The sequence below is a fragment of the Bufo gargarizans genome, chromosome 8 (genome assembly GCF_014858855.1).
Source record: "Bufo gargarizans isolate SCDJY-AF-19 chromosome 8, ASM1485885v1, whole genome shotgun sequence".
Classification (NCBI taxonomy): domain Eukaryota; kingdom Metazoa; phylum Chordata; class Amphibia; order Anura; family Bufonidae; genus Bufo; species Bufo gargarizans.
In genome coordinates, this window is record NC_058087.1 from 174,023,662 (window position 1) to 174,049,093 (window position 25,432).

Genomic DNA, 25,432 nt, shown 5'->3' on the forward strand with positions numbered 1-25,432 from the left:
GTTTCTGGGGAATGCGGCACCTGTAGCCCATTTCCTGCACACGCCTGTACACGGTGGCTCTGGATGTTTCTACTCCAGACTCAGTCCACTGCTTCCGCAGGTCCCCCAAGGTCTGGAATCGGTCCTTCTCCACAATCTTCCTCAGGGTCCGGTCACCTCTTCTCGTTGTGCAGAGTTTTCTGCCACACTTTTTCCTTCCCACAGACTTCCCACTGAGGTGCCTTGATACAGCACTCTGGGAACAGCCTATTCGTTCAGAAATTTCTTTCTGTGTCTTACCCTCTTGCTTGAGGGTGTCAATGATGGCCTTCTGGACAGCAGTCAGGTCGGCAGTCTTACCCATGATTGCGGTTTGGAGTAATGAACCAGGCTGGGAGTTTTTAAAAGCCTCAGGAATCTTTTGCAGGTGTTTAGAGTTAATGAGTTGATTCAGATGATTAGGTTAATAGCTCGTTTAGAGAACCTTTTCATGATATGCTAATTTTTTTAGATAGGAATTTGGGGTTTTCATGAGCTGTATGCCAAAATCATCAATATTAAAACAATAAAAGGCTTGAACTACTTCAGTTGTGTGTAATGAATCTAAAATATATGAAAGTCTAATGTTTATCAGTACATTACAGAAAATAATGAACTTTATCACAATATGCAAATTTTTTGAGAAGGGCCTGTATTGTTGGGGGAAATTAAAGGGCATCTGTCAGCAGATCTATACCTTTGACACTGTCTGACCTCTTACATGTGCGCTTGGCAGCTGAAGGCATCTGTGTCGGTCCCATGTTCATATGTGTCCGCATTGCTGAGAAAAATGATGTTTTAATATATGCAAATGAGCCTTTAGGAGCAATGGGGGCGTTACCATTACACCTAGAGGCTCTGCTCTCCCTGCAACTGCTGCGAACTCTGCACTTTGATTGACAGGGCCAGGATTAATGATGTTTACACTGCCTGGCCCTGTCAAAGTGGGGAGGACGCGGCGGCGGCGGCAGCAGCAGAGAGAACAGAACCTCTAGGTGTAACGGCAACGCCCCTGTTGCTCTTAGAGGCTCATTTGCATATATTAAAACCTAATTTTTCTCAGCAATGCGGACACATATGAATGTGGGAGCAAAACAGATGCCTTCAGCTGCCAAGTGCACATGTAACAGGTCAGCCAGTGTCATAGGTACAAAACTGCTGACAGATGCCCTCTAAGAAGGCCCCATACATATAAGACTGTCGAAATTTGCTGACTTCTATCTTTGGTCTATGACGAATTTTAGAGAAAGCGCATACAGCTCTTGGATGACAAAGTGACAGTAAAAACATGACTGACTGCCAGGGAGAGCTTACCGAAGGAAGAGGAAGACTCTGGGTAACCAGTGGACAGAGACATTAGCCCCATGACACTTAATATGGCTGACAATGGTGCCTGTCAGACAGCTACTTCCTGCACCAGACAGACACAGTTATTACTGATCGGTCACATTTTTATTAGGAGGTTAGGAATAAGGCCCCTTTCACACGGGCGAGAATTCCGCTCAGGTGCAATGCGTGAGGTAAACGCATTGCACCCGCAAAGTAAATTAGGGATGGAGGGGTTAAAAAAAAAAATATATATTAAACTCACCTCATCCACTTGTTCGCGCAGCCCGGCTTGTCTTCTTTCTTCTTCTTTGAGGACCTGGGAGAAAAGGACCTTTTGTCACGTCACTGTGCTCATCACATGGTCCATCACCATGTTAATGGACCATGTGATGAACGCAGTGACAACACCAAAGGTCCTTTTCCTCCCAGGTCCTCAAAGAAGAAGGAAGAAGAAAGAAGACAAGCCGGGCTGCGTGAACAAGTGGATGAGGTGAGTTTAATTTAATTTTATTTATTTTTTTAACCCCTCCATCCTTAATTTACTTAGCATTCTGTATTCAGAATGCTATTATATTCCCTTATAACCATCTTATAAGGGAAAATAATAAAATCGACACAACACTGATCCCAAACCCGAATTTCTGTGAAGAAGTCCGCGTTCGGGTACCAAACATGCCGATTTTTCTCACGCATGTGCAAAACGCATTAAAACGCTTTGCACTCGCGTGGAAAAATCACGCATTTTCCCGCAACGCACCCGCATCCTGTCCGGCCCTCACACACGATGCCTGTGTGAAAGAGGTCTAACTGAGGCTATAATGGATGAAGGGATTAGTTCTGCAAAGACAGAGTGTAATATTTACCCGCTTTAGTGTCTCCCACTCCTTGAATGTGGACGGCGCTGTGTGATCATGACACGACGGTGTGTTTTCCAGAGATCAGCCGAGCATAGCAAATACGGAAGAATTAGCGTTAAGTGCTATTACGAGACCTCAGAGCAGAAGCTGTATGTGGAGGTGCTGCACGCCGCCGATCTCATCGCACTGGATGCAAATGGTGAGCAAAGTAAACAGGTGAAGTGATTATTCCAGCTTGTCTGGCGTTATTCTACACATTATAAGCTGTGAAAATCTCCATCAGCTGCTCCTAATACAGAAAACATGTATATAACCCTGAGGAGGATTAGAGGGACTGGATACAAATGCAGCAAACTCTCAGCTGTGAGAAGTATTAGGTCAGTGAGGGTTTATAGCCTCCGTCGTCGGCCGAAAGAGAGTGTCTCTTACTTTGGAGGGCCTGGCCTGTGTTTGCCTTAGGGCTCATGCACACTTCAGTATGTTTGGTCCGCATTTTTTTGCGGCTTGGATGCAGACCCATTTATTTCAATGGGGCCATAAAAGACAGAGCCAGCACACCGTGTGCTGTCCGCATCCATATATATACCAGTCCTGCAAATAAGATAGAACATGTCTTATTCTTCTCAGTTTTGCGGACAAGGATAGGATATTTGTATTGACATAAAAATGGCAGCATGCACATGGCCAGGATCCGTTTTTTTTTATCTTACACAGATGCTCCATTGATTTCAATGAGAACTGTGTAATGCTTTGTTTCTCCATGGGTGGAGCTGTAGGGGAACTAAACACTTGCTGCCCCTTTCACCCACAGTTTACAGCCGTGGTTCTCAGTAGCGGAACACACTCTGATCAGTTTACAGTCAGGGACCCTTACAGGATGCACATAGCCAGTGCCTGTGTTTTGCGGATCCCCACTGCTTATAAAATGATAGCATATCGTAGAGATGTAGGAAAAGCTTGTAATGCTCTCAGTAGCATTAGATGGGCTGCAAAATACCTGCAGGTCTTTTCTAAGTCTTATGCTTTATCCTACAGGTCTTAGTGATCCCTTCGTCATCATTGAGCTCTGTCCCAATCATGTTTTCCCCATGGTCAAAAGTCAACGAACACAAGTTAAAGCCAAAACCTTACACCCAGTGTATGACGAGCAGTTTTATTTGTAAGTATATGAGTAACAGTTTTCTTCTTAAAGGTCTCTGTAAGGAGTCTTTAGATCCATAGTGACCCAAGCTGCACTTACTCTGTGGTTCACCCCACCTCTGAGACCAATGAACTAAAGTGACCACTGCAATGAGTAGAAGCGTTCACTCGTCCCCATACAGTTAAACACTCTATGGGGACAGGGACTACCAGAGATATCCAAGTACAAGTGCTCGGCTGTCTACAACAGCCCCAAAGAGTTTCAATGGAGCGCCAGTAGGCATGCATATGCTCTGCTCCATTCAACTCTAAGGGGCTGCCGAGGTTAGCCTGTGGATAGGGGATAGCGTGTCTTTATGAGATACGCCCCCTTAATTTCAAAGGAATACAAAGAACCAATAGGTAACCTGTGACATACACATTCCATGCAGATGTTGTTTTGCTATATGTAGAGGAGAAAAGGAGATTTTTTGTGAAACTCCCCTGTAAAATCTTTTTCTCGCCTTTTCCATTGGGGGACACAGACCATGGGTATAGCTTAGGCTACCACTAGGAGGAGACACTATGCAAACAAGAAAAAAAAAAAAAACATGCTCCAACAGGAGGACCTCAGTGCGTGCAAAAGCAGTAGGAGAAGGAGACCAAAACCAAATAGTAATAAAGAAAACAGAACCGAGGAACACTGCCATCAGGCCATTAACCATAAGGTCCCAATAGATAGAACCAACCGCTCCTGTAACAGACAAGAATGGGTGGGAGCTGTGTCCCCCATAGGAAAAGACGAGAAAAAGATTTTACAGGCGAGTTTCACAAAAAATCTCCTTTTCTCGCCCATTCCATTGGGGGACACAGACCATGGGACATCCTAGAGCAGTCCATGGGGTGGGAGACCAACACCTCCAGAGGGAAACGTCCAACGGTTAAACAGGAACCACAGCCTGCAATACCTTGCACCCTAGGGCAGCATCAGCCGACGCCAGAGAGTGAAGATGGTAAAAGGTATGCAAGGACGACCAGGTGGCCGCCTTACAAAGTAGTGATGTAGAGGCTCGATTGCGCTTAGCCCAGGAGGCCCCCACCACCCTGGTGGAGTGCGCGGTAACCCCCGCTGGGGGAACCCTACCCCGGGACCGATAGGCCATGGCAATAGTCGACCGAATCCACCGAGCCACAGTGACCTTGGAGGCCGCCAGACCCTTACGAGGCCCCTCGGGAATCACAAAAAAGGGAGTCCGAGCGGCGAAATGGGGCAGTAACTGACAGGTACACCCACAAAGCACAGACAACATCCAGAGAATGGAGAGCACGCTCCATGGGGTTCGCCGGAGCGGGGCAAAAAGAGGGCAGAATTATGTCCTCATTAAGGTGGAAGGCGGAAACCACCTTGGGCAAAAAAGAAGGGACTGGGCGCAGTACAACCTTATCCTTGTGGAAGACCAAAAAGGGTTCCTTGGAGGAAAGGGCGGCCAGCTCAGATACCCTCCTGATAGAGGTGATGGCCATCAAAAAGACCGCCTTCCTGGTGAGAAGACTCAGGGAAATGTCCCTCAGGGGCTCAAAGGGAGCCGTCTGGAGAGAAGACAGAACCAGGTTCAGATCCCAGGGGGCAGGGGAGGGACATATCAAGGGACCGAATGCGCCACCCCCTGTAGAAAATTCCTCACCGGACCGAGCAGAGCTAGAGACCGCTGAAAGAAAATGGCCAGAGCAGAGAACGGACCCTTCAGAGAGATCAGGGACATTCCCATCTCTAGACCCGACTGGAGAAAGGAGAGGACCACCGGAACGGAGAAGCGAAGGGGAAAAACACCTAACTTCTCGCAAAAGGCAAGAAAGGCCTTCCAGGTATGATAGTATATCCAGGAGGAAGCTGGTTTCCTGGCTCTTATCATGGTCCTCACGACAGTGTCCGAGAAGCCCCTCTTCTTCAAGATGGAGGTCTCAACAGCCACGCCGTTAAACGAAGCGGCTGTAAATTCTGGTGGAAGAGCGGTCCTTGAGACAGCAGGTCCTCCCTGAGACGAAGAGGCCACGGAACGTCTGCCAGCATCCGAGTGACCTCCGAGAACCAGACGCACCGAGGCCAATCGGGGGCGATGACTATGGTCGGGATCTCTTCCGCCGCAACACTGCGAAAAACCTTTGGGAGTAGAGGCAGTGGTGGGAAGACAGAGGAACGCAAAGTCTTGCCACGGAGACACCAGAGCATCCACTCCGTATGCCTCGGGATCCCGAGCTCGGGCCAGGAACGTGGGAACCTTGTTGTTGAGCCTGGACGCCATCAGGTCCACGTCCGGGCGGCCCCAACGGCGACAGACGTCCTCGAATACGTCCGGATGCAGAAACCACTCTCCCGGATCCACTCTGTTGCGGCTGAGAAAGTCTGCCGTCCAGTTTTCGACCCCTGGGATGTACACTGCAGACAATATTGGAACATGAGTTTCCGCCCACTGGAGGATCCTTTTCACCTCTTGCATCACCGTCCGGCTGCGGGTTACGCCCTGATGCTTGATGTGGGCCACAGCTGTGGCATTGTCCAACTGGACCCTTACCGGGAGACCCGCTAGGAGGGGGGTCCAATGAGACAGAGCAAAATTGCTCTTAGCTCCAGTATGTTGATCGGAAGGCGGGCTTCCACCTCTGACCACACCCCCTGAACCGTCCGAGCCCGGAGAACGCCACCCCAACCCAGGAGACTGGCATTGGTGGTGACGACTGTCCAGGAGATTGGGAGGAAGGATCTCCCTGAAGCCAGATTCTGAGAGGACAGCCACCACGGGAGTTCCATGCGAACCCGAGGAGGTAGGCGGATCTGAGAGTCCAGACCCCTCGATGTCCTGTCCCAGAAGGACAGGATCACCTGTTGCAGAGGCAGAGTGTGAAACTGGGCAAAGGGGACAGCCTCAAAGGAGGCCACCATAAGCCCCAGAACCTGCATGCACTCCCTAATGGAGAAACACGGGGAATGCGGAAGGCAAGACACTGACTCCCGTATCCATGAGAACTTGCAATCCGGAAGGAATACCTGGTCTGCAGTGGTGTCCAGAATCATCCCCAGGAAAGTCACCCTCTGGGAAGGTTGGAGAGAGGACTTCGGGAAGTTGATCAGCGAGCCGAACTGTTGTAGAGTCTGAACAGTGATCCTGACGCTGTCTTCGGCCTGGGGACGAGAGGGAGCCTTTATCAGTATGTCGTCCAGGTAGGGCAACAGAGATATGCCCCTGGTGCGAAGAAGCGCCATGAGCGGCGCCAAGATCTTTGTTAATACCCGCGGGGCTGTCGCCAGCCCAAAGGGAAGGCGACAAACTGATAATGACGGCTGCCAATGACGAAGCGCAGGAATCTGTGGTGAGATTCTGCAATAGGGACATGCAGATAGGCGTCCCAGATGTCCACTGACGTGAGGAACTCCCCCAGAAGAAGAGAAGCAATAACTGAGCGGAAGGATTCCATCCGGAACCTCCGCACCCGCAGGGATGCACTGATCCCCTCCTTCTTTGGCACTACAAAGAGATTTGAGTAGAACCCTGTACCCTGTTCCTCCAGCGGAACTGGGGCAACTACTCCCCGGACCAGAAGGGAAGAGACCGCTTGTAAAAGGACCGTTCCAGAGGTCTGGAAGCAAATTCTATCTTGTAACCGGAAGTTACAACTTCCAGGGCCCAGGCGTCTTGAACGTGAGCTCTCCAGACCTGCTGAAAGGAGTGCTTGGGAGCCGCAGGGCGGGCAAAACGTCCCTGAAATTGTGCCCGCGGGCGCCAGGAAGGTTGAGGCTTTAAAGGAAGGCTTCTTGCAGGAGTCCTGAGAGCCGCCGGAGGAGGGGGCTGTCGCAGACCTGGAGGAGGAGCACCGAAAGGACTGGTTTCTAGAGCCAAAGGGGCGAGCTCTGAAGGTACTCTTGGATCTAGATTGGGGCAGGTGTGTGCTCTTGCCCCCCGTAGCGTCAGAGATAATCTCATCCAGCTTAGCACCAAAGAGCCTGGAACCCGCAAAGAGAAGGTTAGTGAGGGAGAGCTTGGAGGAAGCGTCTGCGTCCCAGACCTTCAACCAGACCTCCCTGCGCTGAGTGACCTAGAGGGCCGAAACCCGCGCCAAAAAAAAAAAAAGTGCTGACGTCCAATGAGGCCTCTCAGAGGAATGTTGTCGCTTGGGACATCTGGAGGACGAAGTTCAGGGTGTCCGCAGAGGCATCCTGCTCCGCGAGGTCCCGATGATGGCGCTGCAACCACACCGAAAGCGCCCTAGCTGCCAAGGCGAACGCGGGCCGCAGACCTGTGCCCGCCGGAGTAAAGATGGCTTTGGAAAGAGAGTTCAAACGCCTGTCAACAGAGTCCTGTAGGGAGGACCCGTCCAAGACTGGTATTGCCGTATTCTTAGTCAATCTGGCCACCGGTGGGTCGACCTTAGGAGGAGAAGACCACTGCTGCACATTATCTGCCGGGAAAGGATACAGAGTATCCATGTGCCTTGTGGCAGAAAAACTGTGATTAGGGCGCTCCCAAGCCTTTGAAAGGACCTTGGCGAACTCGCCATGAATGGGGAATGTGACTGCCTCTGGTGCGCCACCCCTTCTGGAGTGGAAAAGGGGGAATTCCTGGGTACTAGCAGAAGGAGGTTCCCCCTGGATGTCAAAGGTGTCATGGACCGCCGTGACCAGGTCTGCCACCATGGTGGAGAGCTTAGGCGAGGGTTCCGGTTCCGGTTCCGTGTCCTCGTCCGAGCCGGACCTTTCCCCTTCAGACCTGCAGTCCCTGCGAGGGGGAGAGGCTGAACCCGCCTCCAGACGAGGGGGAGAAGCACAGTCATCCGAGGAGGGATGCTGCTGCGTACGCTGCCTCTTAAAGGTCGAGCGTCCGCTCTGGGGGGCACCGGGAGGTGGAGCGGTGGATCCGAGGCCGCCATGCATTCCATAAAGGCCATGGCCGCGCGTGAGACTTGGGCCAAGTCCGTGGCCGCCCTAGCTATGCCAGAGGCCCAGGAGGGCTCCGCGGGCTCCAAAGGGGCAGTGGAGGAGGTGGATGATCCTGTCCCGAGGCAAGGCAAGAGTCACAGGAGCCTGTAACCGATAGTGGCAAGCAGCAAACCATACAGGATCCCAGTGGGACCTGAGGAGTCGCTGTAGATTTTTAGGGGGCCCCAGGTCTTGGCATGGCGGCGGCAATCCCGGAGTCAGGGTCTTCTACAGTTTTGCGGAACACCATCTGTCCTACCGTGGCCTGTGAGGAGCTGGAGTAGCAGCCAAGCGTAGATGAAGCGCTGAGGCAAAGCAGAATCGCCGGAGCTGATGCGATAGGCTCCGCCCCCCAGTCGCGTCACAGAGCGCGCGCTGGAAAACATGAAAAAAGGCAGACCCCAACTCTGAAAATGGCGCCCGCCGTGCTGGGGGAGCTGAAAACAGCCACTGCCCCAAGAAGGAACCTCCTACCTCTCACCCAGCAGGACCACCCAGATCCACAGGTAAGCCCTAAGGAGCCATGTCACAGTGAGCACAGGGGGAGAAGGAGCTTGCAGGAGAGCCGCTGTACTTATCCGAGTCCTGCAGTCTTCACCCTCTGTTCCGGACCAGTAGGGGTTCACCTCTTCAGTCATCTGGCACAAGGAGTGGCAGTGCACTGGAAAGAGGGCAGGACTAGGTGACCCCGGATCTGGTAGGCCACCAGAGCTGCAGGTCGAAACCCGGTTCCACTTATCTTTTGGGGGGAAAGGGAGGTAGCCTAGGACGGTCATTCGACCCCGGCGCTCGCTCCGCTGAGAGACCAGGGACACACCATGCGACCCTGCGTCCTCTGATCAGAAAAACAACAAACAGGAGAAGAAAAAACTACAGGGACAACCCTGCAGGAGCAGGAGTGTCACCTCCTTATCCGACACTAAGCTAAAAACTGAGGTCCTCCTGTTGGAGCATGGTGGTATAGCCAGTGGAGGAGGAGCTGTTTTTTTTATTTGCATAGTGTCTCCCCCTAGTGGTAGCCTAATTTATACCAATGGTCTGTGTCCCCCAATGGAATGGGTGAGAAATTTATTGATGAATATCTAATAGAAGTTTTGTGCCCATAACACGCTATGATCTCTTCCGCAGCTCAGTGTCGTCAGAGCAGTGTCGGAGGAAATCCGCCTGCATTGTCTTTACCGTCATGGATCACGACTGGCTCTCCACTAACGACTTTGCTGGTGAGGCTGTCCTCCCTATGAACGTCATCTATGGATTAAATCGACCTCACATTACAGGTGGAGTGAAAAACGTCCAGCCCACAGTACTGAAGCTGACAAGACCTAAGGCCAATGGTAAGGAAATGCAGAAGTGGGGGGTCAGCATAAAGATGCACACATTTTCCCCCTTTTTCATTTATAAAAAATATAATTTATATTTCTTAGTTTTAGCAACGGTGTAACGCACTTTGTGTAAAATATAAAAAAAAATTCCTTTGTGCTTTTAAAAAAAAAGTAAAAATATAGAGTCATAGAGCTAGCAACAGAAAAATAGGCCACCAAAATCTAAAATGCGCTTTAGTCTTTTGAAACCTTGTGGTGAGCCCAGCCAGTAGATAAATTACACAAATCGTATCCATTTTCATGGTATAAAATTACGGTAACTGTTACTAAAGATTGACAAAATATTTCCAGAACAAAATAAATAAATAAAAAAAATTGATAAAAGAAAAATACACATTACTTCATAATTTTAAGTTTTTCCTTAAATACTTTTTGAACATATCTGTCATCTAATGGCACAAAAGAAAAGTAATGTGTCCTGTAAAAAATTATATCAAATACGTGTAGGTTGGCTCAGAAATTACAGTAATTTCGGACTATAAGACGCACCTAGGATTCGAAGTAGAAAAATAAGAAAAAAAACTCAGATCAGACCCCAAAACCACACCCCCCAAGCTCCATCAGCCTGAGATCAGACCGCCCCAGCCTCCATCATTCTCAGATCTCCCCCCAGCCTTCCATCAGGACAGAGTGCAGAGCGGGACCAGGGAAAGAGAGTACAGACGGCACAGCGCTGTAGCTTTTGGACTTTTGAGTGAAAAAAAAGTGCGTCTTATAATCTGAAAAATACAGTAGTTATTTGCAGTTAGATAGGGCCATTGCTCTGGTAAAGAAGTGGTTAATAAACTGAAGTTAATTTATTAAGTTTTGATAAATTTCCCCCAATTCTATTCTTCAGTGAAGTCAATACTGAAGATGCTGGACGGCAGAATAGACAAGGAAGCACAAGATTTTGTGAAGAAACTTCGGGAACTGGAGAAGTTTATGGAAGACGACTGAAACTCTATTTATACTTAAAAAAAAAAAAAAAAAAAGTAAATATCTTAACCCTTGGCTGCCAGGGGAAGACAACACAGTCGTGCTGTATTGTGTCAAACACGCCTTTGGAAGGGAACCGATGAGGCTTACATAACTTTATGACTTTTCTTTGTCATATATTGTTAAGTTTTTGGTCCGTTTTTGAGAACTGAAGTTTTAAATATTAAGTGTTTAATTGAATATTGTAGTAATCGGTGTCTCATGAAATTAATTTCTGTTTCACCGACCAAGTAAAAAAATTCTTGTCTTGAATCTATTCAGTGGAAATTCTGGGATCCATCAATATCCAATACCAGGCATGGAGTACATGGAAGATGATGACATGGCAAAGGGTTTGGTGCCACCTGCTGGCATGTATAATACATACACTCGGATGGATATATAAAACTAAGAACGTCCCCCAGATTCATGTAGTATAACATCCAACAACAGCATTTGTATTTTCTTCCAGCCTTATTACGAATAGTGTAAAATATCTGTAGGAAGCAAAATACGCCAACCACAAATAACCTTTTTAAAAGGGTGTCTGTAAGCAGTTTTAATCATGCTAAACTGCTGACAGCCCTAAGCAGGGGCTGGGGACAGCAGTACAAACACCTTTTGCGGATATTTTCTCATCAGGAGGAGTGTAAATATGAAGTTTTATTCTGCTTTCACTGTGAAGTCCCCTCTGCTTTCTGTATTGAGCTGCTTCACAGTCCCTCCCCTCTGACTGAATGACACCTATAGTGGTCCCCTGGTTGGATGCTACAGCTGTCACTCGAGCAGAGGGGGAGGGGCCGTGAGGCAGCTCAATGCAGAGGGCAATTCACACTGAAGCCCCACCTCCTGGGCACTTGGCAAGAGCAGAAATTGGCAAAATAAAACTTTATATTCTTTCTACTCCTGATGAGGAACGCTTCACAAGAGGTTTGTACTGCACTCCCCAGCCCCTAACCTGATGCTCACAACAGTTTAGAATGGTCAAAACTGCTGACAGAGTCCGTATGAAGTAAACTTCCACTTTTTCAGATCAATTTTTGGGTCAAACATTCTGTACTCATGAAATTTATCATAAATCCTTATAGCATTTACAGCCCTAAATCCCTTGCACAGGAATAGATCTAAAAGATAGTATGCTGTCTATTTGCAGTCACCACCAGGGGGAGCTTAAGCTTTTGTTGTATAATGTTTTATTACTCTGTTCGATCTTTAGAATGTAAGCTCCACCTAGTGGTGGCTGCAGGCAGCACAAATGTTATCTTTTAACTCTATGCAGGAAACTTGGAGCTCTGTATGAGAAGATGGAACTCAACCCATTATAAAAAATATATTACAAAATCAATCAGCACAGAGTTGGGTGCACATTCATCTTCATTTGTTGGGATGCATATTCACTTTAAATCTTTGTTAATGGTAACAGAAATAACGGTCACTACTTGCAGGTAAGATATGGTGGGCTTCATAAACATCTGAATAGGTATAGAGGGTCCCCAGGGCAGAGGCAGTTTTTGGACAGATCCCATCCCATAATTCCAGGGTATATCTATTGTAATCAAGCTGCCATCCCATCTACAGAATGGCACCAGAATTTCCCTGAAATAGACGCCATGTTTGCATTTCGTTTTGCTAGCTGCTAAAATGAAAAATACACGTAATTGGCTTGTACGGTTTCCTCCGTGTTTTTATTGGAAATGTAGAGTCCTACGTCATACAGATGAGCTTTTCTGAAACCTGAGCCTTTGCTGTAGTTGTCCATTTCAGCTCTGTGGCAGGAATAATACGTGTGCGATGACACTTGTGATGTAACGTTCGTATGCTGACGATTTACACATCACGGTCTGTGACACTTGTTACGTGGCGCACGCTCGCACTCACTGGATTCTGACCATCTCTAAGTACAATATCGGGGTTTCTTGTTCTAAGTTGAATGTAGAAAATGTCTAAATGCTAATGTTTCCAGAGATCAGTATGACAGCGTACAGTACGTTTTCCATGTGGGACTGAGATGTTTTATATTTGTATTTTACATTGTATTAATAAAATGTGAAATAACGGATGTCTTCGTCTCCAAGTGTTCATTATACTGCTCCATAAAGGTTACTTCAGTATTTGGGACTACATTAAGGGCTAGGGCTACACGGAGACATGTGTCGCTTGATCGCGTAGCTTTGATTAAAGGGAGCTTGTCAGCAGATTTATGATGCCCTAGCCAGATATTATAGTTATCCCCTGTCCTGTGACTGGGGGATAACTTGCTAAAACCGGAATACCCCTTTAAGAGCTTCTGTAATGGAAAGCTGAAATCACAAGAGACAATTCTGAAAATCATCATCATAAAATTGTGAAGTGATAGAGTAAACATATAAAACTTAAGAAAAAATAAATTCAAACTTGTGATCAAAGCTACTTAAATTTAATTAAATTCTCCAACATTTGCTGTACAAAACACTATACATACATGACGTCTTACAGTCCTCGAAGGGGGAGGTGATGAGCTTGGTTTTCACAAATCAGTCTCGTAGTCTCTTTTTGACTCCTTTCCAAACAACGGGTTTACTACAGGCCGCCTCACCTTCCTCCTCCTCACTCTCTTCTCCAGAGCCATCATCGCTTCCTTTTGCAGCATCACTACTATCCTCTTCCTCCTCATCAGACTCGTCCTCCTCCTCCTCCTCATCTTCCTCATTTGGTAATCTGAAAAATTGCAATCACAATTTCAAGATAAGATTTCACAGATTCGGGGAGCAGCGGCATAACATACCTCTTTAATCGACAGCAACCTTAACCCCTTTGTGCACTCTGCTGTACATTTACTCCACAGCGGGTGGGGAGGTCAAGCCCTGAGCCATACATGTAAGTTGTAATGATGGCAGGGGCTCAGGAGATGAGCAGCAGGTGTCAGCTGTAACATACAGCTGACAACCTGCTGCAACAGCCGAGATCAGACTCAGATCCTGAACGCTTAACCCTTTAGATCAGGGATCAGCAACCTTCGGCACTCCAGCTGCTGTGAAACTACAACTCCCAGCATGCAAACTTACTTGGTTGTTCTTGTAACGCCCACAGAAGTGAAAGGAGGATTCTGGGAGTTGTAGTTTCAGAACACCTGGAGTGCTGGAGGTTGCTGATCCCTGCCTTAGATGCTGCGGTCAGTATTGTCAGCACCATCTAAAGTCTTCATCACAAGGTGCTGATGGGTCGTCATGACAGCTGGGAGACCGGATAAAGGGCTTGCCATATATCTACACCTGTACAGGCGTTATACTGACATAATACAGAGCAATACGATATGGAAGGAGTTATGTATAATATTGCTGACATTCATTTTTTGCAAAGAAAATTTTTTATTTTTTTTAACCGTATATATACACAAATTTTGTAGCGATGGTATTGTACTGACCTGCAGAATAAAAGTAACAACTTATTCACACTGCCGGGTGAACAGCGCAGTTAATAAAATGTAGTTCATGTATAGGCACCCACACTGGCACCACTTGGTTCCTGTGCAGACATGCATGTACGTTTCCACCGTAACAGACCAAGAACAATCTGCATGCTATTGTTTTTCAAAACATTTCTAAGAACTGAAATCCGGTTGCTATGGGCAACTTCTACACCCTCGTCTTGTGCTTGTCTTTATCAATGTGCCCCATAGTTGTAAAGATTTGTCATATTGTGGCTCTTGAGATTGTAAAATTGGAACAGAAATTACCTTTTTGAGCAGATGACTCGATTGGGATTCATAAACTCTCTGCCAGAATCAACATCAAAAGGATCTAAAAAAATAATAAGCATGTGTAACAAATAAAGATAAAAAAAGAATATAGTCACACAATTATTAAAGTGGCTACAAGGATTTTACACACACACAAAATATTATACACATACAGTTGCAAGAAAAAGTATGTGAACCCTTTGGAATGATATGGATTTCTGCCCAAATTGGTCATAAAATGTGATCTGATCTTCATCTAAGTCACAACAATAGACAATCACAGTCTGCTTAACTAATAACACACAAAGAATTAAATGTTACCATGTTTTTATTGAACACGCCATGTAAACATTCACAGTGCAGGTGGAAAAAGTATGTGAACCCCTAGACTAATGACATCTCCAAGAGCTAATTGGAGTGAGGTGTCAGCCAACTGGTGTCCAATCAATGAGATGAGATTGAAGGTGTTGGTTACAGATGCCCTATAAAAAACACACACCGGTTCTGGGTTTGCTTTTCACAAGAAGCATTGCCTGATGTGAATGATGCCTCGCACAAAAGAGCTCTCAGAAGACCTACGATTAAGAATTGTTGACTTGCATAAAGCTGGAAAGGGTTATAAAAGTATCTCCAAAAGCCTTGCTGTTCATCAGTCCACGGTAAGACACATTGTCTATAAATGGAGAAAGTTCAGCCCTGCTGCCACTCTCCCTAGGAGTGGCCGTCCTGTAAAGATGACTGCAGGAGCACAGCGCAGACTGCTCAATGAGGGGAAGAAGAATCCTAGAGCGTCAGCTAAAGACTTACAAAAGTCTCTGGCATATGCTAACATCCCTGTTAGCGAATCTACGATACGTAAAACACTAAACAAGAATGGATGTCATGGGAGGATACCACAGAGGAAGCCACTGCTGTCCCAAAAAAAAAACATTGCTGCACGTTTACAGTTTGCACAAGAGCACCTGGATGTTCCACAGCAGTACTGGCAAAATATTCTGTGGACAGATGAAACCAAAGTTGAGTTGTTTGGAAGAAACGCACAACACTATGTGTGGAGAAAAAGAGGCACAGCACACCAACATCAAAACCTCATCCCAACTGTGAAGTGTGGTGGTGGGGGCATCATGGTTTGGGGCTGCTTTGCTGCGTCAGGGCCTGGACGGATTGCTATCATCGAAGGAAAAATGAATTCCCAAGTTTATCAAAACATTTTGCAGGAGAACTTAAGGCCATCTGTCCACCAGCTGAAGCTCAACAGAAGATGGGTGTTGCAAGAGGACAACGACCCAAAGCATAGAAGTAAATCAACAACAGAATGGCTTAAACAGAAGAAAATATGCCTTCTGGAGGGGCCCAGTCAGAGTCCTGACCTCAACCCGATTGAGATGCTGTGGCATGACATCAAGAATGCGATTCACACCAGACATCCCAAGAATATTGCTGAACTGAAACAGTTCTGTAAAGAGGAATGGTCAAGAATTACTCCTGACCGTTGTGCATGTCTGATCTGCAACTACAGGAAACGTTTGCTTGAAGTTATTGCTGCCAAAGGAGGTTCAACCAGTTATTAATGCCAAGGGTTCACATACTTTTTCCACCTGCACTGTGAATGTTTACATGGTGTGTTCAATAAAGACATGGCAACATTTAATTCTTTGTGTGTTATTAGATTAAGCAGACTGTGATTGTCTATTGTTGTGACTTAGATGAAGATCAGATCACATTTTATGACCAATTTGTGCAGAAATCCATATCATTCCAAAGGGTTCACATACTTTTTGTTGCAAATATATATATATATATACACACACACAAACACACATACATTACATAGCAGCGACAGGAGCACAGTCCTCTGCCCTGAGTGCAGGACTGGGTGGGACAGGGTATATGTTACAAAGTTGCATCCAGATCCAATTTCAGGTTTTTGCATCACACAAATTGTTAAAGGGGTTTTCTGTTCTGAGACTTTTATACTGATGACCTATCTTCTGGACAGATCATCAGTATCTGATCGGTGGGGGTCCGACACCCAGGACCCCCACCGATTAGCTGTACGAGAAGGCATCGGTGCTCGCAGTAGCGCTGCGGCCTTCTCTCCGCTCACCAAGCACAGCGCCGTACCTTGTATAGTGGCAGTGCTTGGTATCGCAGCTCAGCCCTATTCACTTCAAAACTTCGGCCGAAACTGTTTGGTGGTTAAATACAAAAGAACACTTCTCCCGTTATGTGGGCAACATTTTAAGTATTTTTCACACAATTTTTGGACACAAAAAGCCATCCTGAGAATAAAAAAAAAAGCATATAATAGAGACAGGGTAACGCACCTATTTCTTCTGCATCTTTGTCGTTGTCTGCAGCCAAGAACTCCGCTTCTACCTTCTTCACTTCTTCCACGTCTTGACACTTGCTGTATTTTTCAAGCAGCTCCTTGTTCAGTTCTAAAAATACTTTCCCCCATTTAAATTTCCTCAGTAAAATTACAGCCAAATCTGGAAATCCTGAAAATAGACGAGAAATAAATGAAGTGGGTATTCATCACTGGCAATGTGCACTCCGTGGAACACACTGGATCATTACAAGAGATAGGGACACCAGGAGAACGATGGTGGTCCTTCCAATCAAGAGGAGGACACTAGGGTGGACACTATGAGATACATGGATCCTCTGGATAGGTTATCAGTATCTGATCGTGGGGGTGCAACACTCGGCATCCCAACTGCTGCTTGAGGAAGCCGTGGAGCTCCTGCGGTGCCGCGTCCTCCGTACATTGTATAGTGGCCGTGCTTGGTATTGCAGCTCAGCCCCATACACCTGAATGAGACTGAGCTGCGCCTAGGCCACGTGACCGAAGGACGTGACTGTCTAGGGTAAGCTGTGGTGTTGCTGTGCACACAAGCAGCCTCCTTAAGTAACTGATCGGCAGGGGTCCTAGATGTTGTACCTCCACCGATTAGCCAGCAGATAGGCCATCAGTAAAAAGAAAAAAAAAAAAAAAAAAAGTTGGAATGCCCCTTTAAAAAAAACTAAATTTTACAAGAATATGTAGGAGTTAGGCCTCATGCACACGACCGTTGTGTGCATCTGTGTCCGTTGTTCCGTTTTCCGTGATTTTCTGCGGAGGTCCGTTGAAAACTCGGAAAATGCACCGTTTGTCATCCACGTCCGTGATCTGTGTTTCCTGTCCGTCAAAAAAATAGGACCTGTCCTATTTTTTTGACGGACAACGGTTCGCGTACCCATTCAAGTCGATGGGTCCGTGAAAGAACACGGAGGCACACAAGATTGCCATCCGCGTCCGTGATCCGTAGGCTACTTTAGCACAGACGGATCTGCAGATGAGTCTGCATACAGCTTTTTCAGAGCTGAGTTTTCACATCGTGTCTGTGACCGGCCGGGCGCTCCTCTTACTGGTAAGTGAAAGGTCTGTGCGGCGCATTGCTTATAGCACAGACCTTTCACTTACCAGTAGGAGGAGCGCCCGGCTGGTCACAGACAGCGCAGGTAAGTATAATGCTTCTAAAATTGCTAAGTAACCATAGCAGCCAGGACTGCAGTAGCGTCCTGGTTGCCATGGTTACCGATCGGAGCCCCAGCGATTAAGCTGGGACTCCGATCGGAACTCTCCACTGCCACCAATGATTAGGGGGGGGGGGGGGAAGGCCGCACTGGCCACCAATGAATTTAATACAGGGGAGGAAGGGAGGGGGGGCCGCACTAGCCACCAATGAATTAAATACAGGGGAGGGGCCCCGCACCTGAGGGGTTAATTGTGCGGATCACAGCCCCCTGTAAGAGATCGGATGCTGCCAGGCAGCAGGGGGCAGTCATGTACACAGTTCTTAGTATATTCTAACTTGAAGCGTCCCCATCACTATGGGAACGCCTCTGTGTTAGAATATACTGTCGGATCTGAGTTTTCATGATTTAACTCAAATCCGATGGTATATTCTAACATAGAGGCGTTCCCATGGTCCTGGGGACGCTTCAAGTTAAAATATACCATCGGATTGGAGAAAACTCTGATAGGGACTCCTGACTTTACATTAAAAGTCAATGGGGGACGGATCCGTTTGCAATTGCACCATATTGTGTGAACGTCAAACGGATCCGTCCCCATTGACTTGCATTGTAAGTCAGGACGGATCCGTTTGGCTCTGCACGGCCAGGCGGACAAGAAAACTACTTTTTTTTTTTTTACTTTCCTTCATGTCTGGTGATCCTCCAAAAATCATGGAAGACACACGGAAGAAAAAACAGACACGGATCACTGAACAACGGAACCCCGTTTTGCAGACCGTGAAAAAATACTGTTGTGTGCATGAGGCCTTAGTAATTATATGAAATATGATCACTAAGATGAGAATTCCCCCTTAAGATAAGGCGATAGATATGCATATGAGACATAGGCTACATGCACACGACCGTAAGTGTTTTGCGGTCCGCAAATTGCGGACGTTCTGTATGGCAAATTAGGTCATGCACAATTTTTGGGGGCGGGGACAACGAAACGGACATACTGATGCGGACAGCACACTGTGTGCTGCCCGCGTTTTTTGCGGACCCATTAAAATGAATGGGTCTGCATTCTATCCGCAAAAAAAACGGAACGGACACGGAAACAAACAACGTTCGTGTGCATGTAGCCATATAGTCATGACTGATGAATAGCAGTATTATTACTAACCTACAATGCAAAAAGTTGCAGCAAAGGCCTCCACACAGGACAGTTTGCAGGGGCGGCCATAATTGACCGGGTTTGCGGCAACCAAGTACGGCAAGAGTCGAGGATGACTTCCTTTCATTTTTGCAAATGGCGTCTCATCCAGTTTTGCCCAGGAACAATCAATGACTGCGACTCCTCCGTCAGCGACGATCTGCCTGATGATATGAAGAAATAAACCTATGAGCTTAGACTTCACCAAGACGCTGCCAATATCTGACAAACAGCTCGTGTGTTATACTCTGTGCTACATTTAACCCTTAGGATACTGGAGGTTTTTTCGCATTTTCATTTTTCTTCCCTATCTTCCTTAAGCCATAACTTTTTTATACTTCCGTTCACATAGCAGTATGAGGGCTTATTTTTTTCAGGTCAAGTTGTACTTTCTAATGCCACCATTTATTATGGCATACAAGATAGTGGGAAGCGGTTAAAAAAAAAAAAAAAAATCTAAATGGGGTGGAATTGGAAAAAAATAAAAAAATTCCTCCACCATTTTAAGTTTACAGTTTGTTCCTTCGGCGTTCTGTTTGCGGCAAAACTGAGCCATGCTCTTCATTCTCTGGGTCAGTACAATTACAACGATACCCCATATTTATAGGTTTTTGTAGGTCTAAATAGTGTAAAAATATATATTTTTTTTTTACATCACCATATTCTGACCCCCATAACTTTTTTATAGTTCTATTGCTGAGCACTGAGCTGTGTGTGGCTTATTTTTTGTGGGACGATCTGTAGTTTTTATTGATAGCATTTTGGAGTGTGTGTGTGGTTTTTTGATCACATTTTATTACATTTTTTTGGGTAAGGCCTCTTTCACACTTGCGTTGTCCAGATCCGGCGTGTACTCCACTTGCCGGAATTACACGCCGGATCCGGAAAAACGCAAGTGAACTGAAAGCATTTGAAGACGGATCCGTCTTCAAAATGCGTTCAGTGTTACTATGGCAGCCAGGGCGCTATTAAAGTCCTGGTTGCCATAGTAGTAGTGGGGAGCGGGGGAGCAGTATACTTACAGTCCGTGCGGCTCCCGGGGCGCTCCAGAATGACGTCAGAGCGCCCCATGCGCATGGATGACGTGCCATGCGATCACGTCATCCATGCGCGTGGGGCGCCCTGACATCACTCTGGAGCGCCCCGGGAGCCGCACGGACGCTAAGTATACTGCTCCCCCGCTCCCCACTACACTTTACCATGGCTGCCAGGACTTTAGCGTCCCGGCAGCCATGGTAACCATTCAGAAAAAGCTAAACGTCGGATCCGGCAATGCGCCGAAATGACGTTTAGCTTAAGGCCGGATCCGGATCAATGCCTTTCAATGGGCATTAATTCCGGATCCGGCCTTGCGGCAAGTGTTCAGGATTTTTGGCCGGAGCAAAAAGCGCAGCATGCTGCGGTATTTTCTCCGGCCAAAAAACGTTCCGGTCCTGAACTGAAGACATCCTGATGCATCCTGAACGGATTTCTCTCCATTCAGAATGCATTAGGATAAAACTGATCAGGATTCTTCCGGCATAGAGCCCCGACGACGGAACTCTATGCCGGAAGAAAAGAACGCAGGTGTGAAAGAGCCCTAAGAGAAGCAATGAAAAAAAAATTTGGGGGAAAAATTGCCATTTTGACCCTTTTTTCCGTTACACCATTCGCCGTATTGGAAAAACATTTTTATATTTTAATAGTACTGGCGTTTTCGGTGGCGGTGATACCGAGAGGTGAGGTCCGAGAGTTATGTGAGGGTGGGGGAGATCCAGGAGGGGGTGGCCCATAAATTTTTTTTGCTATGGGGCCCAGTCATTTCTAGCTACGCCCCTGGGTCCCATGTTCATATGTGCCCGCATTGCTGGGAAAAAAATGATGTTTCAATATATGCAAGTGAGCCTCTAGGAGCAACGGGGGCGTTGCTGTTACACCTAGAGGCTCAGCTCTCTCTGCACTTTTGATTGACGGGGCCAGGCTGTGAAAATGTGATTATGCCTGCCTGGGCCCATCAATGAAGGTAAAGAGGATGTGGCAGTTGCAGAGAGAGCAGAGCCTCTAGGTGTAACGGCAAGGCCCCTATTGCTCCTAAATCCTAATTTGCATATATTGAAACATAATTTTTCTCAGCAATGCGGGCACATATGAACATGGGACCAACACAGATGCCTTCAGCTGCCAAGCGCACATGTAACAGGTCAGCCAGTGTCATAGGTGAAAACCTGCTGATCACACTGTTACTGTATTTATCAGAGGAGGTTTCTATAGAATATGTTGTTCATCTGGGGACCCCAAAAATGCTTACGGGGCCTTCGTTGCATCTCATGAATTTCAGGTTGTTCACTTCTGCATCAAAATCCCCCACCCCACCAATGCTGAGAAGCTTAGCGGCATATAAGCAGTTGCTACTCTGGAGGCACATTCTTTGCACTTGCGCCTCTATTTAGAGCTACAGGTGTGAGATTGTCAGGGCCAGGTGGAATGTTGGGCCCCGTCAATCAAGCAGAAGGGGGACGCTTCCTCAATAGGGGGGGACAGCCCCTCGCAGGTGAAGAACTCTTTTTGATGAGACAAACCGATTCTCTCATCTCTACTTAGGAATCAGGCAGATGCATACTGCCACCTAGTGGTTTTATTCTTGTATGCCCAATTTGCTTGGTGCCAGTTTCCCCCTCAGCACACAAAAATTTAAAAATAAATAAAACTAGTTTGATTTGATTTTTGCCTCATGTCGAAAAAATTGATTTGTACGATTTTGTTTTGCGTACAACTTACTTGTCGGCGGGGGACACGTACAGCGTCCCCATAGGACTTAGGATCAGACCGTTGAACCTCTGGTTAATGCGAAGGTTCCTGACCAGACCTTTCCGGACCAACTTTCGACCCGTACATTTTTTGGGATCGCAGTGCCCCAGATCCCACATTGCCAGGGCACACGGGAACTTCACATTGGGCTCTCCATCAGCGTCCCCCTGAATACTGGCTTCAATAGGAAGAAAGAGGAGTGCGGTGTTTATAACAATCCAGGACCCCTGTATTACACCATTATGTCGGCACTACGTAGTCTTACTGCATTAGCACCATGTGAGCCTTTTACATGTCCATTATACAGTACTCCTACAAGGCAGTACTATGTGGGCACTTAGCATGGCTTGGTGGTGTCACATGATGCCGTTATTGGGGCTATATTATGGTAGTAGTAAGTGGGCACTGTATAGCTGTATTATTTATGTACTATACCGCACTGTTATTGGGGGTATTATTATACCCCATCCCCCCCCCCCCCCCCCCCCTCTAGGTCTTGTTCCAGCCCTGCAGGTCTCTCATGTGTCAGCAAGCACATTGCTAAACTGGAGCCGTCACAGTTCACATGGTGCGGATTACTTGCAGATTTGTAGTGCAGATTCTGTCCCAAAATTCTGAAGCAAAGCATCTATTAAAGGGGTTATGCCATGATAGATGTAATAAATATAAATCAGACATCATATAGGACATGACAATCTCTTACTAACAAAGCTAGAACCAGCCCTGTACCTCACATGGATCCAGAGATCTCCCCATTCATTGCTCCACTTGCTCTGCTAGATTTATTTCAGGCTGGCAGCTCAGGTGGCATGTCCTTTCTGCTGCAGCTCTCTCCCTATAACAGCTTGAGGGCATGCCCTTTTGCTGCAGCTCTCTACCAATCACAGCTCAGGGGTTGTCCTTTCTGCTGTAGCTCACTCTCCCTATAATAGCTCAGAAGGTGTATCCTTTCTGCTGCAGCTCACTCCCCATCACAGCTCAGAAGGTGTATCCTTTCTGCTGCAGCTCACTCTCCCTATAATAGCTCAGAAGGTGTATCCTTTCTGCTGCAGCTCACTCCCCATCACAGGTCAGAAGGTGTATCCTTTCTGCTGCAGCTCACTCCCCATCACAGGTCAGAAGGTGTATCCTTTCTGCTGCAGCTCACTCCCCATCACAGGTCAGAAGGTGTATCCTTTCTGCTGCAGCTCACTCCCCATCACAGGTCAGAAGGTGTATCCTTTCTGCTGCAGCTCACTCCCCATCACAGGTCAGAAGGTGTATCCTTTCTGCTGCAGCTCACTCCCCATCACAGGTCAGAAGGTGTATCCTTTCTGCTGCAGCTCACTCCCCATCACAGGTCAGAAGGTGTATCCTTTCTGCTGCAGCTCACTCCCCATCACAGGTCAGAAGGTGTATCCTTTCTGCTGCAGCTCACTCCCCATCACAGCTCAGAAGGTGTATCCTTTCTGCTGCAGCTCACTCCCTATCACAGCTCAGAAGGTGTATCCTTTCTGCTGCAGCTCTCTCCCTATCACAGCCCAGAGGTGTATCCTTTCTGCTCCAGATCTCTCCCTGTAATAGCTCAGGGGGCATTTCCCTTCAGCTTTCTCCCTGTAACTGTCACAGCTTCTAGCAGTGGATAGGGCTGGTGGTACTTGAAGGATGGACCTGAGCATGTGCGACCACCTCAGTGAGGTGGACAGAGAACCAACAGCAGGTCGCGCTATACAGATAGATATACATATTTACTGAATAACTCAGCAGCTGTGCTAAACTTTTAATTACATGCAAGTGCAAAAGTATTCTGATCCAAGAGCCACCTTCAACCCCTTTAACGTCAATGGTGTTTAACCCCTTAGTGGCCACCAATATGCCTTTTTACGGCGTCCCAGTCTAAGCAATGCACAGGTCTCCTGTGCAATGGAGAGTGGGGCCTCTGCTCCAGCAGGAGCGCTAGCCTGTTTAACTCCTTAGATGCCAAGGTTACTATATGCCTCTCTATGACAAACGCTGGGACATAGGGGCTTTAATAAATCCATCCCGTTCGTGCCCACATTACAGCATGCCGCCATCCTCCCACCACTGCACGGGGGAATTACCATCTAAGGCTTCATGCACCTCGGAGGTGAAGGTCTCCAGGCTTTTGGACGGTCTCTTAAATCGGGATTCTTTGTGTCTGGGTCGACCCTCTTTCGGCGGCTTCTTTCGCCCCATGACAACTGGAATACAAAAATGTACAGGAGTAGATCCAAGAAGAGGCCTTCCTACGGCCCTCCATCAGTGGTTGTCAAACTACAGCTCTTCAAGTATATTAACACTACAACTCTCAGCATGTCCCAATAGCCCCGAATAGTCAGGATCTGATGAGAGTTCACCCTGTGGAACCAGTTGCCTCTAAAGAAGTTTCACGTCACTATTTATTCCCCCTAGTAATCTAGAACATGTTAAAGGGCTGCAGTGGTCACACAATGTTGTCGCAACGTCACCGCTGCAGCCGGGTAAATAGGGCCCTGCTAAGAGGGCCAAAGTGACGGCACAGGATCTGTCAGGTAAGTACTTAGCAGGCGGATCCCAAGGGTGATCCCGACAACTCCTTTAAGGGGGTATTCCGGTTGTTACAAACTACCCTCTATCCATACTATTAGATCGGTGGGGGGGTCCTATCGTTGAGACCCCCCCCCCCCCCCCCCCCCCTCGATCACAAGAATGGTGACCCGTAGCCCTCCGAAATGAATGGAGTGTCGGTCTGGAACTCCCATAGACATGAATGGAGCAGCCGTTTGCATGCCCAACCTGCCACTAGGGACCCCCAAGGAGTACAGGGTCTCCGTTCTCATGCCTGTGGTAGGACCCCCCCATCGATCTAATAGTTATCCGCTATCCTGTGAATAAGGGATGACTTGTAACATCTAGAATACCCCTTTAAGTTAGGCCTAACGAACAGTTCTGCATCTTTCCAATCAAAATCTCTGTTTGCTGTCAATTTAAGGAATCATTCTTACATCCCAAGGCTGTAAACCCTGCACAACTAGTGCTGCTTTCAGCTGTCGGCTTGCTACAATGTATCCTGTCTGGGAGCAGTATATACTGACACATCTCTCCTACACTGATACATTGGAGCAACATTTTGGATCAGGGTGAACTGTCTGAATTGGATACAAATGTAGGAAACGCTCAACTAAAGAATAGGATTAGACCTGTACGGGTTTTTAGCTTTAGGGGGAGTTAAGAACGTTTCTATTCACTGACAGCAATCAGAAAACGTGCAAATTATGAGGAACTGAAAAAAAAAATATATATTTGAAAGTTGCCTAACTTGTCCATAAACCTGAGCAGTAATACCCCCATCCTCCATTACTTCCACATCTCACCTCTCCGCAGCTCTTCTCATGTGTTCTCTACAGCAGCTTTTAGCTTCACGTCCCCGCCTCACCGGGATTTTACTCACAGCAGATTACAGCTAATAGGATTCACAATTCCCACCAAGATATATATATATATATATTCCCACCAGTCCACAAATAATACCGAGTATTATAACCTTTCCTGCCGGAGAGCGGCGCCCTGGGACACAGATCCGCCCGCCCGCCTCAC

At 47.2% G+C, this 25,432-nt stretch overlaps 2 protein-coding genes across 3 annotated transcripts in view; one reads left to right on the top strand and one right to left on the bottom strand.

The window, feature by feature from the left end:
• The window catches only part of BAIAP3 (BAI1 associated protein 3), a 164,128-nt gene extending 153,512 nt beyond the window's left edge, over positions 1 to 10,616 (top strand). Inside the window, exons 30-33 of the mRNA XM_044304069.1 lie at positions 2,283 to 2,403; positions 3,240 to 3,363; positions 9,424 to 9,629; positions 10,516 to 10,616. Of these exons, the coding sequence (XP_044160004.1) occupies positions 2,283 to 2,403; positions 3,240 to 3,363; positions 9,424 to 9,629; positions 10,516 to 10,616 (552 nt within the window). The remainder of the gene's footprint in view (positions 1 to 2,282; positions 2,404 to 3,239; positions 3,364 to 9,423; positions 9,630 to 10,515) is intronic.
• A 2,418-nt stretch (positions 10,617 to 13,034) lies between these two features.
• On the bottom strand, positions 13,035 to 25,422 carry TSR3 (TSR3 ribosome maturation factor). 2 transcript variants are annotated; one of them, XM_044303477.1, is made up of 7 exons: positions 25,210 to 25,422; positions 23,938 to 24,057; positions 21,827 to 22,034; positions 19,040 to 19,233; positions 16,680 to 16,853; positions 14,350 to 14,413; positions 13,035 to 13,331 (listed from the first exon to the last, which is right to left on the bottom strand). In XM_044303477.1, the coding sequence occupies exons 2-7, from the start codon at positions 24,050 to 24,052 to the stop codon at positions 13,148 to 13,150; spliced, it is 939 nt and encodes a 312-aa protein (XP_044159412.1). In that variant the 5' UTR covers positions 24,053 to 24,057; positions 25,210 to 25,422; the 3' UTR covers positions 13,035 to 13,147. The 2 variants fall into 2 exon arrangements, with proteins under 2 accessions (XP_044159412.1, XP_044159413.1); XM_044303478.1 differs by lacking the exon at positions 25,210 to 25,422 and having other exon boundaries at positions 23,957 to 24,057.
• Between the last annotated feature and the right edge of the window lie 10 nt (positions 25,423 to 25,432).

Coding starts and splice junctions, on each gene's coding strand:
- TSR3 (XM_044303477.1), bottom strand. CDS start 24,052: ATGGGGCGAAAGAAGCCGCCGAAAGAGGGTCGACCCAGACACAAAGAA. Junction 19,234..21,826: donor TACGTGTCCCCCGCCGACAA/GTAAGTTGTACG, acceptor TCATATCATCAG/GCAGATCGTCGCTGACGGAG. Junction 16,854..19,039: donor TGCAACTTTTTGCATTGTAG/GTTAGTAATAAT, acceptor GTCTATTTTCAG/GATTTCCAGATTTGGCTGTA.